The sequence below is a fragment of the Haliotis cracherodii genome, unplaced genomic scaffold (assembly GCF_022045235.1).
Source record: "Haliotis cracherodii isolate W230 unplaced genomic scaffold, xgHalCrac1.p SCAF_19, whole genome shotgun sequence".
In the NCBI taxonomy this organism is placed as follows: Eukaryota; Metazoa; Mollusca; class Gastropoda; order Lepetellida; family Haliotidae; genus Haliotis; species Haliotis cracherodii.
In genome coordinates this window covers 8,200,331-8,217,592 of record NW_027266274.1, presented here as the reverse complement: position 1 = coordinate 8,217,592, position 17,262 = coordinate 8,200,331, and the positions used below count along the sequence as shown (strand labels likewise).

The 17,262-nt window shown below is 39.1% G+C and overlaps 1 protein-coding gene across 1 annotated transcript in view; it reads right to left on the bottom strand.

Moving 5' to 3' along the window:
* Nucleotides 1-288: 288 nt before the first annotated feature.
* LOC139466913 (SCO-spondin-like) overlaps nt 289-17,262 on the bottom strand; it is a 57,432-nt gene continuing 40,458 nt past the window's right edge. The window contains exons 41-55 of the mRNA XM_071248638.1: nt 16,512-16,700; nt 15,366-15,551; nt 14,354-14,623; nt 13,928-14,113; nt 12,967-13,161; nt 11,786-11,980; nt 11,299-11,568; nt 10,873-11,058; nt 7,731-7,934; nt 7,048-7,227; nt 5,109-5,249; nt 3,678-3,994; nt 2,769-2,874; nt 2,337-2,428; nt 289-1,740 (exon numbers count right to left, since the gene is read on the bottom strand). Of these exons, the coding sequence (XP_071104739.1) occupies nt 1,702-1,740; nt 2,337-2,428; nt 2,769-2,874; nt 3,678-3,994; nt 5,109-5,249; nt 7,048-7,227; nt 7,731-7,934; nt 10,873-11,058; nt 11,299-11,568; nt 11,786-11,980; nt 12,967-13,161; nt 13,928-14,113; nt 14,354-14,623; nt 15,366-15,551; nt 16,512-16,700 (2,756 nt within the window). The 3' untranslated portion in view covers nt 289-1,701. The remainder of the gene's footprint in view (nt 1,741-2,336; nt 2,429-2,768; nt 2,875-3,677; nt 3,995-5,108; nt 5,250-7,047; nt 7,228-7,730; nt 7,935-10,872; nt 11,059-11,298; nt 11,569-11,785; nt 11,981-12,966; nt 13,162-13,927; nt 14,114-14,353; nt 14,624-15,365; nt 15,552-16,511; nt 16,701-17,262) is intronic.

Sequence of the window (17,262 nt, the reverse complement as noted above, 5' to 3'; positions counted from 1 at the left end):
CGTCCGATTCTGATCAAAATAAACTCATAGTGGAGTTTTTTGAGAGACAGTACGCTGGTCATGTTACTTCTTAAACTAAGCTATGTTCAAATGGCAGCGATTGGCGATGGATTCAGCGTATTTATAACAGAAAAGATATACGGGACGGTGTATAACCGCGAATGCGAGTTTACTGGTATTACACTTTTCCTTTATACAAACGAACCGCTAGGTAATGAATAAGGCACACCCAAAATAGAATATGGGCCATTCTCAAAGTATTCGTTGAGAAATGAATAAGTAGAAACATTGAGAAAATGTTTTATTATTCGACACAAAAATGAAAGGACAGACAATCAAATGATAATGTTCCTGGATGATTGCTCGAGCTTCGCATTGTCCTCTATTTGTCCGTTGCATCATATATTACCTAATTAAATGGAATGGCACAAAGAAATAATGAAGGTTCCAACATTCGGACTATTAGTAAGCATAGCATAACATGAATTGATGAACATGCAGCATACATGAGATGATAATACGAAAAGGTGTCAGACATGATTGGACATAAGAATGCATAAAAACGAAAAGGAAGCGACGATTTATAAAAAAAAAAGTATTCTATTTTTTTCATTTCACCTCATTAAACAGGTGTTCATGAAAGGGTTTTCATCTCCTATATGCAGCCTCCATCGTGCTTGAATGTAATTGACTTTACTACTTTCAGGTATATGACAACCTTAGCGGTACGACTGTCTTAAGTCTCAAAATATGAGTTAGTTCATGTTACGATCGTCTTAGCGCTAACCCTATTTGTAGGACATGTTGTATACAAAGTGATCTTGGCGCTAAGGTGACTGTAACTCCCATACCTTACCACAGACTTCGACAGTCGTAGCGCTGAGGTTGTTTTCTACAATGGCAACATGGGCCCTTTCAGAATAAGATCATTGGTGCCTTTCAGTATGCTACTTCTACAATGAGCTTGTAAGGTTGGTCAATCCGTGTAGACATTGTCTGTGTCTGGTGCTGTTGTACACAGTTTACACAATCAAGATACAGTAAACTACGGTTATATCGAACACGCTTATAATGAACTGACGGATATAACGAACTTACTTTTTTGGTCCCGACTATTTGCTGTAGTTATGCTGTATATTTGCTTATAACGAACTACGGTTATAACGAACTAAAATTAGTAGTCCCTTTGAGTTCGTTTTAACCGTAGTTTACTGTATATTTTAATACCCATGCCGTGACGTAGTGTGATGTAAATATGAATTGCATTGGTATTATTCCTGTTGTATGCATTACTACGCATTGCCATCTTAGTACAATGAAACAATCACTTACAAACAGATCATTAATGGTTTCCAACAATATGCAAATTGTATGGCGAAAGTTACCCTGACATTTACTGCCGGGCAAAAGGTCCTATACACCCCTGTTTGATGGTGCCTAAAAATGACAAAAAGAAAATGAAATGGATATTGGATGGCGCTGTATTTGATACAGGAAATCAGAGTTATTTTTTGGACCTTAAGTTTGCAGTGTTTCGGTGACTGTTTTCTGCCTCGTAACATTTTAAATACGTTTGAGATGTTTTGGTCAAATCCAATTTTCAAGTGTAAACGTTCTTTTGCCCGGCATTTTAAGAAAGAAAGACAGACAAGAGGATCAAGATCTTTCGTATCAATACAGATTATATCAACATCCTTTTTTCTAGAAGGTGATGCCTGGGTCACAATCGAAGACGGACATCTGAAGGAAGAGAATAAGATAAGTCAGAGATCACAGCTTCACACTTTCCATAATACGTTTTCTTGAGAGTTAACTGGAATAATGCTATAATAAACGTCAATTTCCGAATATGCATGCAATCTTGTAGATATTTACTTTTGCCTTTTGATGTATGTAAAACAATGGTAAATATTATGATTAATTGACGAATTTGATTAGGATTCAGCGGAATACGAATAAATCGTCTTTACCTGTTTTACTCATTCGACCTATTATTTATGATATGTATGTATGTGGCGTTCTTATTGACATTCCAGTGGTTCCTACCATGTATAAGTGAGTGACTTTGGTTTAACTGTATTCCAGTCATATCAAGGCATGTCAGCTCAATGTGGGAAGAAAGCCCGAAGAGATGCAGGTTTCAGAGCTACTACTATGGTGAAACCTACGAGTACGGGTATGAATCACAATCGGGTCGAACGGGGATTCCAACCCACAATTTTGGTTTTCTGGCTTGCCTAAAGGGACGATACCCTGCATAGAGAATTGCGGTGCCTTAGACGAACGACCTAAGTATCCTATTTTGAAGAATCTGTCAAACTCCTTGTGTGACCTACCTTGTCTATGTCACCAAGGAAGGCTGTCTTTTGATCAGAAGATGCATCAGAACCGAGTTGCACTCCGTTCGTCAGGACATTTACATTGTTAGCTGAAACAGTATGGAGTGTATGTAAGTGTTGAATAGCTTAGCTTATCCAATACATAGTGACTGAGTGAGTATGGTTTTACGCCGCTTTTAGCAATATTCCGGCAATGGGGACACCAGAAATTGGCTTCACTTCAATTTACCAAGCTACAGATAGGGCATGGTCAATATTTGTTACTACGTACCGATCAGACTACACCAAATTTGGGTAATCATTTTCACGGATCTTTTACTAAAACACTTTGAGAAATTGATAGAAATAATCACTGAGCTGGTTTAAAGATACTGACATGAAATGCATTTAAAAAATCAAATAATAAATATTACAATAAAGACACCTTACCATATACTTGGGATATGTATTTGACAGTGCCTGTCTCCACCACGCCGTTCAGGTACCTGTCCTTGTACAACGCTGTGACTGTCTTCCAGTCAGTTCGAGATGTGCCCTTGAAATTGGAACAATTGCAATGCACGTAAAAACTAAATACTAACATTCTATGTTCTCTTTGTGCACAGTTGTAAGACAGAACTCGGACAGTATTACATTGTTTGCTGTGGTGTTATCACTCTGGCAGTTATTTTGTTTGAACATGTCTCACGAACATGGTTTTTAAGTAAAAAACAAATTCACGATGATATCAGTGAAAAAGTTTCAAATTCATATTTGATACTCCTTATGCATACAGTCCATCGGCTTCTATGCTTATGCGAAGAAGGTTAGTTGGTAGGTTGGTTTTTTTATTTACGCCGCACTCAACAATATTCCGGCTATATGACGGCGGTCTGTAAATAATCGAGTGTGGACCAGACAATCCAGTGATTGACATCATGAGCTTCGATCCACGCAATTGGGATCGATGACATGCTTCAACCAAGTCAGCGAGCCTGACCACCCGATCCCGTTAGTCGCCTCATACGACAATCATAGTAGCTTTTACGGCAAGCATGGGTTTCTGAAGACCTATTCTATCCCGGATCTTCACGGGTCGCTTGCGTAGAAGGAAAAATCCGTACACCCGAGCAGTTATGCTGAGATCGAATTGCGGGATGAAGCAAGACTAAACCGAGAAACCTTTGTGTTAGCTTTCTTATCCTGGACCACACAGGTCGTGCTTGAGTAATTGATGGAACGTTACTTATGCTGTCATCTCGTTGTTTGCCTACCAAGTTTCAGTTATACAGGCAGTTAAGATAACTGTATAAATGTAATGTAACCAGCTGCGATGTTCACTCCCTCTATCATACTTACATTTGTGGAAATGAAAATCCTGGAGACGATGTCGTATCTGTTCGTAATGGCGAATTGTATTCCGTCATTGTTACTCGTGATAACAAGTTTGTCTGTACAATTGACCAAAACCCTGCTGTCGTTTACTCCAGCGTTCTCCCGAAACCGTAACTTTACTGCAAGCGGTTGGTTAGATGTCGTCATCTTTATGTCCAGGAAGACGGAGCTGTTGATGTTGAAGATGCCGACGTCGTTACGGGTAATCACGTTTCGGATGGTCAACCATGACGGGGTGGTTGCTGCACCAAAGGCCCACGCATATCTTGCTTCACAGGTCTCTGAAAGATGTTGTCAGTGAAAACATATTTAGGTTTCTAGTTTAAATTAAAGAATATCTTGTTTTGCTTCTGTATGAAATAATAAAAAAGTGGCCATATCCCCCGCCCCCTAGAATATAAAATGGTCGGTCCCTAAAGACATCCAGTATATATTCAGTAGATATGATTAATAAACTACAAAAATAACACTCATCCACTCTGTGGCATGTTACTATATTTTCATTCATAAAATATAATACCTATAGAATAAATAAAATAATGTTAAGTTCATTGTTTGGGTTGCGTTGCCTTTGGACTTTTGTCTTTAAATTTGCTCTTATATACTATATCAATGCATACTGTCTAACGCGTCGTTGGGGAGTTTGGGTGTTCGCTCACTATGAATAGACGGAGAATGTGATCCGAAGCAGAGGTTCCGTGCATACATTGAGTGATTTTAATGTCGCTTTGGACAGTATCTTAGTCATATGAAATGCCAGCTGAGTGTGGAAAGTGAGCCTGAAGCGACACGAGTCGTCTTGGTTTACCGACTGTTACTGAAACCAAGCATATGTATAGAAAGTGCTGACAAGCCAAATATCGAACAAACGATCATCGGATCCGGGAATCCCCGAGGGACGCAACTCTTCACAGCCAATGTCGATGCCTTACATCATTGTGCCAGCCAACTCATTCTTAACAGAAGGACACAGAGCCTGTTTCTGGTTATACTGAACTAATCTGAAGGGTAATAATGTTCTATGTTCCATTTAGGAGCTTTATTTTGCCTGGCGGTCAATGTGTTCGTGTTCGTCCCACCGAGGATTAATACCTGACATCTATGGAATATTTGAAGTGTATTTCCCTACCGTGTTGTGTCTGGAATGTGGCTAAAATAACACAGAGTTATACAATATAATTAGTTTATAACGAACACGGTTATGACGAACTGTTGGATAAAACCAACTTATTTTTTGGTCCCGGCCGTTTGCTTATACGCTGTATACATTACGCTTATAACAAAATACGGTTACCACGAACTAAAATTAGTGGCCCCTTTGAGTTCGTTATAACTGTAGTTTACTGTACATTAAAAGCGGTGTTATAATCCCAACCGCTCATCCACATAACCTACCAGTATTCCGTATGCTGCAGCCACAGTCCAGGATGTCGAAAGCACTCTTCGGAGGACAAGATGTACGACTCCATCCGAAATCTCCAACAGAGATGTTGTAGAATTGTGGACTGGTCCAGTCTGGATGCTTGTCACATACATCTTCAACAGAAGAACAACCAAGACATGCAACGATGTCCTTACAGTGTGTGCTGCACGATTTAAATGTGCGGCGACTATTCCGTTGATTCTACTTCCAAAATTAACACATTTTTCTGATTTCTGTGACTTAAGTTTCTTTTGTTTGTTGTTTGTAGTCAACATTCCAGCTATATGATGGCGGTTGGTAAATAATATAGTCTGGAACAGGCAATGCAGTGATTGATATCATGAGCATCGATTCACGCAATTGGGATCCATGACACGCATAAAAAAGTCAGCAAGCCTTACCACCGGATCCCGTAAGTCACCTTTTACGCCAAGCATGGTCCTTTTTTACGGCAAACATAGGTTGCTGAATTCCTATTCTATCCCGGATCTTCACGGGTATCCCTGACTTAAACCATGTTATTGTTCATATATATTTTCTCTCTATTTTGCTTAATGACCTATAGTTGCTTCAGTTTTACTTCTACAAAAAGCACTTTCACAATTGCAAGTGAATACCTGGCTGAGAATCAAAGTCTCGATTGACGTTGCGTATATACACAAGACTACACGTATGAGCGTCTTTAAATACTGCTAACCTTCAATAACTGAGAAGGCGTGTGTTTATCTTCAGACTTATCCTCGATTATCCATGCCAGATTATTAAATTGTCATTCTATTATGATAAATGCCCTTGACCCATTCGCCACCAAAGCTTCCTTCAGTAAATGTCACCATTTCATCTCTCTTAACACCAGCTTACCACAGACCCGTGAAGAACAGGTTTAGCATCCCATGTTTGCCGTAAAAGGCGACTATATGCTTGTCGCAAGAGGCGACTAACGGGATCGGGTGGTCAGGCTCGGGTGGTTGATGCATGTCATCGTATCCAAATCGATGCTCATGGTATCTATCACTGAATTGTCTGTTCCAGACTCAATTATTTACAGACCATTTGTTTGGAATATTGCTAAGTGTTGCGTCAAACATTAAACAACAAGCTTACCACAGAATGTCTCTCTCATAAACTTTAAATCAACAGTCAATCGAATCGCCTATTAGATTAAAAATAGCGTCCACGTGCGTACATGTCCTTCAAATATGCCTTCTAAATCACTATTCCGTCTAATGTGTGAATCAACCATTTAAGCTTATCTAATAACTAAAAATGAAACGAGTGAAATTGTAGAATTTTGTTTCATATCATATTAATATATTACAAGCAATTGTTGCGTTATGCCAATTACTCAGTTTATATAATGACTTCCTCCATCACGGCTCTGTTTGTCAACTGGAGTGCATAAAGATTCAGGTTTTGTTAAACACATTGTAATTACCTGATCTAACCCGCTTTGAAAGGCTTCAGTATTGCTAAAATATAGCAAACCTCTATTCATTTTTTATTCAGCTGATACATATCCTAAATTAGGAAATAAACATATGTATTCCTAACATAGAGTATTTACACTCAGCTAATCTCTAATTCTTAAGGGATTAGGTATTTGTACTACTCTTGGTACTGTACCCCGTTGATTCCAATTGAACAACGGTTCCCATCAGCGACGGAAAACATGGCGTGCTATGACTATGGAAAGTATTTTATGCCACAATCAGCAATATATTAACTATATTATGACAGCTTGTAGAACTGTGAGGCTTGGTCAGGCCATGTTAGTAAGGAAACAATCCAAACCGTCCGGTGACAAACACAATCACCCAGCCACACTGTGAAACAGCCTTCTAACGATAAGGGCCTAGCCTGCCCTTGTACTCGTACACCCACAAACAGATCGACTACAGGGCTGTAACTTACCTCTTGATAGGTATGGAGAGGGACAGACATCGTCACAGTAGAAGTTCGGACGACATCCTACGGTAGGTGAGAAACTGAAGCCCTCTGAACAACACCTCGCCTCTAACCTTCCCTTCTCATACTTCCGATAGGATCTGCAGTTGCCCTCCATCTTGTAAATGGCTCCACATTGCTGGGCTGCTATAATAATATAATAATATTACAAATATTATCATGGAAATTTTTCCACAGAGGAATAAACAAAGCGCATAGTGCTGTAGGCTTACAATAGAGTGGGTGATTGAGTGAGTTTTTACAGCACTTTTTGCAACATTCTTGCAATATCACGGCGGGGGACACCAGAATTGGGTTTCAAACATTGTATCCATTGTATATGGGGAATCCGACCCTGGTCTTACACATCAGTAGATCTTTGCGCTCTATAAATGATCTATGAATGTTATAAATACATTATATATCAATGCATAAAAACATACGATGCATAATGAGCCTAAAACGTACAAATACAAAACTATTTTTTTGGTGGTACACATCTGATATTACATCATTATAACTTGCATCTAAATTAATTCCTTTTCATTGTGAAGTCACACGTTTTTGCCTAAGATGCAATTAACGTGTATGGACCTGGTGTGGGTTAAAATGTGGGAATTATTCAAGAAGAAATGGCAACAGACGCCTACCCATAGGACAGGAGACCTTCCCTGTTTCGACACATCTCAGCGTTGCCTGATCCCATGCGTAGCCGAAGGAGCAGCTTCTGTGGATGCCGATGACGCTGCCGTTGGGGTTGAAGTAACACTGGATGTACTTGTCGCAGTCAGTAGGATGGTAGCGGTAGCCTATTCCGTATCGCATCACCACGTTGTCACACACTCCAGTCACTGCTACAATTAAATCACAATCAATAAGAGCAAAAACCAAACATTTAAAATAATATTAGAAATTTACGATTCGTGGAATAAAGGTGATGAATTATGATTATCTTCTACAATTATCATATTCTGGTATTCGAACTCACATCCTGAAGTAGACATATCAGCTCGACCTGAAACGTAGGCAATAAAAACACACGTCCGTCCAAGGGTCCACACCGTTTTATTCTCAGTGCTTCAAAATACGTTTGGCTCTCAACTCCAAGCTCCAACGACACAACTCTTGCTGGTTAACAGGCGTATACACTCCGACATCATATTCCTAATAAGGTACTACGAAAATAGATCCTCGTTCGCAATGCCTCTTGTACAGTGGTCATCCGAGTGATCTTACCCTTGACCTTATAAGACTACTATGAAGGTTTCCTCCAACCAGCAAAACCTTTGTGTTAGAAGAGAAATACAGAATGGTAATATATAGGATGTACTGGCGCGTTGTGTTGTAACCGATATGCGGGATGGTATTGTTTAGTATATACTGACGCGTTGTTAAAAGACGTATGCTTGATTATATTATTTATTATGGATGATATTATTTAGCATGTAGCTTACGTGTTGTGTTATAGTAATGGCGATATACTCAATGATATCATTTAGCATATACTGACGCGATTTTTAAGTGATATTCTGGTTGATATTATTTAACGTATACTGACGTTTTGTGTTTAAAGGGTGTCCTGGACAGGAATATTTAGCATATACTGACGTGTTGTTTTATAAGCGATATGCTGGATGATACTTTTTTTATGATATACTGACGAGTGTTTTAAATGTGGTGTACTAAATGATATTATTAAGCATATACTGACGCGTTGCGCTATAAGCGACAAACTGTATGATATTATTTAGTATATGCTCATGATGCCACATTTTCTTTCGCAAAAAAGTGGATGGCATTAGTTATTATATATTGATGAGATGTGGTCAGAGAGATATACTGAATTATACGATTAGTATATACTGTCGTGTTGTGTTATTAAGTATCCTAACTAGGTTCCTACATGATATTGTATTACCAGATGATAAGATACGTGAAAGAAAAACAATAGCTACAATCATCTGAACTGGGAATAATATTTAAATTCTTAACCAATCTCTTCAAAACTATTTTTTTAAAGGCATCACTTAACAGACGTCTCTGTAGACAATAACATCTATTCATGAAAAGTAGTATAGACTATGTAGTTATATAAGTATTTTTGATGAACTAGCATGTTCGAGTGCGTGAATGAAATCGTTGTACTTCACATTTTTCATTTTTTGAATGACGAGATTAGTAAGCGCACGAGGATGAGGTGCTTCCCAGTTTGAGCACAATTCAAACTGTACCGGGACACAAGAAATGGTCTTTGCATATCGTACTCATGTCCATCGCCTGAGAAGGAGTGTTTAAACTACAAGGGTGGGAACAAAAATCACAGGTTTACTTGAATAGGCAGAGCCTAAAATTTCTTACTAACAGGCAGACGGTTTCTATTTAAATGTATTTTCTTACTTAAGATCAAATTATTGTCAGCACATAAATGTCCTCCATTTCCCAGTATATCCATTCATGTCAAATTAGATTTAACAGTGATCTTGGAAACACTATGGACATAACAAGCCCTAACAATATTTCACCAACCCTTTACTTACACGGCACACAGAGAAATGTCCAATGTCATTATATCTTCAAGGATGTTTTCTCGAAATGTGTGAGGCAATTTACTTGCATCACCTTTTGACTTTTGACTATGCTGATATAATATACGCATCCCTTCCCCTGCTATATTGTGATCCTGCATAGCCTTGAACAGGAGATACACTCTTATAACGAACTGGCTGATATAACGAACTTATGGAGTCCAGGCCATTTGTTGTAAAAATGTTGTGCATATGCTAATATACCCGTGAAGATCTGGGGTAGAATAGGTCTTCAGCAACCCATACTTGCCTAAAGGGCGACTATGCTTGTCGTAAGAGGCGACTAACGGGATCGGGTGGTCAGCCTCGCTGACTTGGTTGATGCATGTCATTGATCCCAATTGCGTGGATCAATGATCATGATATCAATCACTGGATGGTCTGGTCCAGACTCCATTATTTACAAACCGCCGTCATATAGCTGGAACATTGTTGAGTGCGGCGCTAAACAACAAACCAACCAACCAACCAACAACATATGCTTAACTACGGTTATTACGAACTAAAATTAGTCGTCCCTTTGAGTTCGTTATAACCGTAGTTTACTGTAATTCACAAGACAGCTGATGGGAATCCGGAACATAGAACAAGGAAACAAAGCTACTGGATATTAGCAAAGGCACAGTGAAAGAAGTATCTGTGAAATTTCTTTCATGGATGAAATAGGCATAAGTGATACAAGATTTACAGTGCAAACTTCTTATTTTGCTGTTTTGATTATTTGAAGACATGATCAAATAACCGTATTCAGTGCTGATCAAATCTGTATCGCTCCGAATATAGATTCAAGTGACATAGTGTCCAACGGCTCTCACGAGTCCTTGCGATTTTTCACAAGCATCGGGATAACATAGCTATCAAAATCATATTGTTACAATATAAGACATGGTCAGTTGAATTATCCATGATTCAGTTGAACATTGTCCTTTTCCAATGTCTCGCAGCCGTCCTTTTTCTGTTTAACATTGTATGTCGGACAAATGAAAGCTACAGGTGGCTTGGATGTTCAAATGTTAGCGACGTTGCGTTTCGGTTTTTCCTGCTCACCCTGATAGGAAAACGGTGTTGCTACCCTTCGCAAGCTTGTGATGCATCGCAACTGATTTATGCAAAGGACCCCCGTACTTTTACGAAAAACTTAGAAATCCAACTATATATACTGAGAGTATAAAAGCACACATGTGTTTTATTATGGAATTATACTCACTAGGACACGGATCTAGGCCACAGTTCACGGATGTAGTCTGGCGGGAAGGTCCTACACAGTTGGCTCCACCGGACTGTGGGTTGATGCAGGTTCTTTGTCTGGTCACTGTCTTCGTAGCTGTCTGTCCACATGTCACACCACATGGGGTGTTACTCCATTCACCCCACTCGGTGAAGTTGCCATCAACTGTAAGGCAATGATGAGAATGTGTAACTTTGTGTAACAACATGATACCTATTCCTAAGGTATGCTTTATGTATGAATATCGAGTGAGAGTACACTTGTCACCCGACTGCTGGTGTATCAGATTCCACTGAATGAAGTCTGCAGTGGTGATCATAAACAGCTGCAATATTGACACTTCCATTGCATTACGTTTATTCATTTACTCACGTGTACAAAATATGGTGATACAGGGATAGCTACCTTGACTCTCCACTGTCAGATTGCCTTGTATGAAGTCCCCATTGATGACGTAACCATAAGACCCTGCATCCGATTCTGTGACATTAGTGATTGTCAGGTCGTGGTTTAGCCCAGACACAGAGTACCTAGTTCGGTCATTGTCAACTACAGGGATGTTGTCCATCAACCAGAAGCCTTGCGATGCATTCGCAGACAAAACAACTCTCAAAGTTATGTTGGCGCCAACGTAGGTTGCAATGTTATTGATCAGCATCTGAATATCTTGATCATCTGAAAATAGAAACGTGTTAAAAACATGTCTGCGCCGCTCATGTTTTATTCTCCCAGTAGTGTTTTATTGTACGATAAACAACTCCTACTAGTTGTTTATTTTTTAAGTTGCGATATCACATCGGCTGCCACCAAGAATTGTCTGCACATACTGCTCCAAAGTAAGGCATATCTATCAACTAAATGAAATAAGTAATAATGATTAATGAAAACGTACTTGGACATCTCGGCAGAGTACAACTTCTCGTCATGGACTCAAATCGAGTCTCTGTACAGTCTCTTCCACCAAATCTGGGCTGAGGTCTGGAGCAGTTCCTTGTCCTGGTCACAACAGATGTCTGTCTCTCGCCACAAGTTGCTGTACAAGGACTCGTCGGGGTCCACATACCCCAATCTGATATTCCTCCATCAACTATTAAGGATATAAAACGAATTCATAAATTCATATCGCCTGTGCCAGAGAATACTATGCCTCGAGCAATGAATTAAAGTCATTTTAATGACGGTTTGGATGGTACTAAACTGCAAATCAAGGGACTCAGTGAACTCTATATAATACATACATATGTTCTTAAGTAAATCTTATGGAAGTTGGAATTTATCAGGATACGCATGTGAAGTGATCCTAAGATTATCATTAGATTATTTGCAAGTGTGTATCTCTTATTTCCTATGACTTGTAGGGCATGTGACCTTGTGCAATATGATATATCGTATCAACATATCACATTAAAGAAGCGATTATTCTTAATCGATCGACATATATCATGTACCGTTGTACAGATATCAGGCGGCACACAATCAATACCCATGCATGTCAACCCTGGCAATCTCACTGACAGTCTATCAGAAAAAAGCCTAGCTGTGCAGACACAACGTCATAATGAGTAAACCGTTCTTTTCTGATAATGAACTCCTGTTAACAGGGGCGGGGGGGGGGGGGGGGGGGGGGGGTAGCCTCGGGTTAACGTGTTCCCTCGTCACGCCTTAGGCTCTCGTACTATCCCCACATAGTTTTAATGTGGTAGGCCATTCATTGTGTCCCTCCGGGCACTTATGTCCTGCTCTACTGGTAGCACCCGAAACTCACACAATTTGCATAAAACCGTAAGAGTTCGTTGCAAATTCGTTGCAACTCATTAAACTGCTGATTTACATTTATCTTAACTCAAGTAACTTCTGTGTAAAAACTATATTCTCATCCATTAAGATGCGCCCCTCATGTTTTATTCTCCCAGCAGTGTTTTATTGTACGATAAACAACTCCCACTAGTTGTTTATTTTTTAAGTTGCGATATCACATAGGCTGCCACCAAGAATTGACTCCACATACTGCTCCAAAGTAAGGCATATCTATCAACTAAATGAAATAAGTAATAATGATTAATGAAAACGTACTTGGACATCTCGACAGATTACAACTTCTCGTCATGGACTCAAATCGAGTCTCTGTACAGTCTCTTCCACCGAATCTGGGCTGAGGTCTGGAGCAGTTCCTTGTCCTGGTCACAACTGATGTCTGTCTCTCGCCACAAGTTGCTGTACAAGGACTCGTCGGGGTCCACATACCCCAATCTGATATTCCTCCATCAACTATTAAGGATATAAAACGAATTCATAAATTCATATCGCCTGTGCCAGAGAATACTATGCCTCGAGCAATGAATTAAAGTCATTTTAGTGACGGTTTGGATGTTACTAAACTGCAAATCAAGGGACTCAGTGAACTCTATATAATACATACATATGTTCTTAAGTAAGTCTTATGGAAGTTGGGATTTATCAGGATACGCATGTGAAGTGATCCTAAGATTATCATTAGATTTTATATTTGCAAGTGTGTATTTCTTATTTCCTATGACTTAATGTAGGGCATATGACCTTGTGCAATATGATATATCGTATCAACTAATCACATTAAAGAAGCAATTATTCTTAATCGATCGACATATATCATGTACCGTTGTACCGATATCACACAGTCGATACCCATGTATTCAACTCTGGCAATCTCACTGACAGTCTATCAGAAAAAGCCTAGCTGTACAGACACAACGTCATAATGAGTAAACCGTTCTCCGACTGATTATGGATAGCTAGACACTGTCAGCACCAGAGACACATAAATGTACAAGTTACATCTTCGCGAACACCTGCTGTCATTTCTGTTTTTTTACACATAAATTGGCTTTTACGCACAATGCAATCTGTTTCGGTGGATAATCGTGATTGCTTCTGCTTGTTCGAGTTTTATATTTACTCGGCTCTATCCCACCCATGAGCGAGAACTACCAAAACATACAAAATCAAGCAACATACGTATATACACCCATGTGTTTTTTCATGGAATTATACTCACTAGGACATGGATCTAGGCCACAGCTAACGGATTTAGTCTGGAGGGTAGGTCCAACACAGTTGGCCCCGCCGGACTGTGGGTTGATACAGGTCCTATTTCTAGCCTCTGTCTTCGTAGCTGTCTGTCCACATGTCACACCACATGGTGTGTTACTCCATTCACCCCACTCGGTGAAGTTGCCATCAACTGTAAGGCAATGATGAGAATGTGTAACTTTGTGTAACAACATGATACCTATTCCTAAGGTATGCTTTATGTAGAAATCTCGAGTGAGAGCACACTTGTTAACCGACCGCTGGTGTATCAGATTCCACTGAATAAAGTCTGCAGTGGTGATCATAAACAGCTGCAATATTGACACTTCCATTGCATTACGTTTATTCATTTATTCACGTGTACAAAATACGGTGATACAGGGATAGCTACCTTGACTCTCCACTGTCAGATTGCCTTGTATGAAATCCCCATTGATGACGTAACCATAAGACCCTGCATCCGATTCCGTGACATTAGTGATTGTCAGGTCGTGGTTTAGCCCAGACACAGAGTACCTAGTTCGGTCACTGTCAACGACAGGGATGTTGTCCTTCAACCAGAAGCCTTGCGATGCATTCGCAGACAAAACAACTCTCAAAGTTATGTTGGCGCCAACGTAGGTTGCAATGTTATTGATCAGTATATGAATATCTGGATCATCTGAAAACAGAAACGTGTTAAAAACATGAACCAACTGAAAATATATGGGAATGAAAACGTCAAAACCCTTTTCCATGAGCATATGAAAGTCCATTATCCAAAATAGGTCATTAAAGCAAATCAAGTGTTATTGATAGAGGCATGAATAACTGGTACATTTTAACATATCATTATATTCAGACATAAAAAATATATCAATATAGTACACAATCGGAATTAGAACCTCCTCTCTCTCTCTCTCTCTCTCTCTCTCTCTCTCTCTCTCTCTCTCTCTCTCTCTCTCTCTCTTTCTCTCTCTCTATCTCTCTCTCTCTCTCTCTCGCACATTAATATCCAAGCTCGCTATAACACGAACAATATGTCCATACTAATCCATGGGAGAGGGAATTTTACTGGGTATGTTGGCTTTTGTCATATTGTGTTTACAGTACTCGTAAATTCGACACAAGTATTTCATGCTTCACAACATCTGTTGAGAGTGCAGTGGTGAAATGAAACCAAGGGAATCTATGTGGAGTATCTGGGATTGGAGCCAACATTCTTGTTCGCGGTTTGAAAGCAGTTACTCCACACGTCTCTGAACATTCCCCATCGACCCAATCACTCCACTCACTTACGCCTCCATCAACTGAGGACAGAAACAAAACATGTTATACCATATTATGTACAATAGTGTGCACATCTTTCCCATTGGACGAAGTGGTATGGACAATCTTAACCTCTGATAAGAGCTTTTCTTTACCTGGGCAGTTACTGACATCGCAGGTTCTTGTCACTGTTTCAATCAAAGTTTCTCTGCAGATTTGACCGCCGAATTGAGGTGGAGGATTTGTACAAGTCCTATACCTGTTGAGCGTCCTCGTAGATGCATCACTACAATTACACGACGGTCCCGACCACTCTGTCCACGCTGTTACGTCCCCATCAACTGTACAATACAAGGAATAGCAATAATGATACTCACACAGAAAATGGGCTTCCATGCAGTTGGCAAATTAATACTAACAGATAGTGTAAATACATTATTTTACATGTAAACTGCATTTGTACCTCAGTTTTTGATAAGGATCAATGACGAAATCAACGTCATCTCACAGGGTTTTTTTGATGAACGCACAGGAAAATTATAATTTTGTGTGAATAACAAATTACAGGTTTAAAACCATACTTTCATATCTAAGCTCTTTGATAAAATTAAGTAAATATCTGATAGGATTATGTCTGTATTGATGTAAACAATTTGTCATAAATTGTCTGATAGTCTTGATTTAAGTAAAGTAACCTATTAATACTGTAAGTGTTTTGTCATGTTTTTCATGGTACAGAGCCTATTTCTGAAAGCAAACTTGACTATTTCAATTATAACGTTTAGAACTTCATTTATATCCTAAAAGAATGCTAAATTTGGTCAAATTAGGTTTTTCTATTTTTTCTTTATTCCGCTTGGTGGTCTTATGCTAGATCACGTGTGCTTTGGAAAGTCATGAACGAACGAGTTATAGTTTCCCTCCTCAGAATGTTTGTAAATGAATATTTGCATACCTGATCGAAAAACTGTCCCAAGAAACGTATGGTTAAGACCGTTTACATATCTTCCTGATTCTTAATATTATTCCTTTATACATGATGCCTTCACGTTTCTTAATTGCTTAAGTACTTTACTTTGAGCAAATTTAACGGAATTTAATTACAAACAAGCCTTTCAATCATCAAGTGATGAGTCAGCTTTGACCAGTCTGTGAAGCTGATACCTTACATCCACGGGATACTGTTTGCTATGTCGATATAGATATCTGTATTTTAATATAGATCCATAAACCAGCTTTATCCGTGTTATTAGGGACAGAATTGATGGATTTCTCAATGTGTTATAACTTAATACACATACTGGGACAGTTTCGGTCAGTACAATTGACAGTTTCCACAGAAACCAGCGGTTGAGTACAGCCACTTCCGCCAAATGCTGGTGTTGGGTTGGTGCAAGTCCTGCTTCTTGTCCCAACCCTCTGTCCTGGACCGCAGGTTACTGAACAGGGAGAGTAAATCCACTGTGCCCATTGCGTTACATTGCCATCAACTGTTACATGTGATAAGATAATATTATTATTATTTCCACATAAAAAAAATGAATTAATCAACATGTCTACTAATCTAGTGAGAAATGTGTTACTGACTAAGAATATATAATAAAATATGTTAAAAATAATGATGGTATCTACAGTAAGTCTGGAGAATATGCAATTTCGAATTAAACGAATGAACTCAGGGTTGATGGTGGAAACGTCTGATTCTTGTTTAACACTACACTCTGATATTTTCCAACATTATTGCAGTGACTGGTAAAGAGTTATAGTAAAGGAATACGTATGACTTATAAATAATATAATCGCAACTGCAATGGCATGTTATTGAAAATGAAGTGGCATAGTATGAGATGGACAGCATGATCAATTGTATTTTACAACAATGACAAACAGTTTTCTGCATTATTTACTTCAGTTTTAGGGTAAGTTAGTGATGGAGGACGGAGAAGTTTTACACTTTTCTTAGCCATATTCCTGCCACAACAGGACTGGGGTCACCAGAAATATGCTGATAACAAAGACGTTATTTCGAGATCGAAACCACTTGCTATCCCT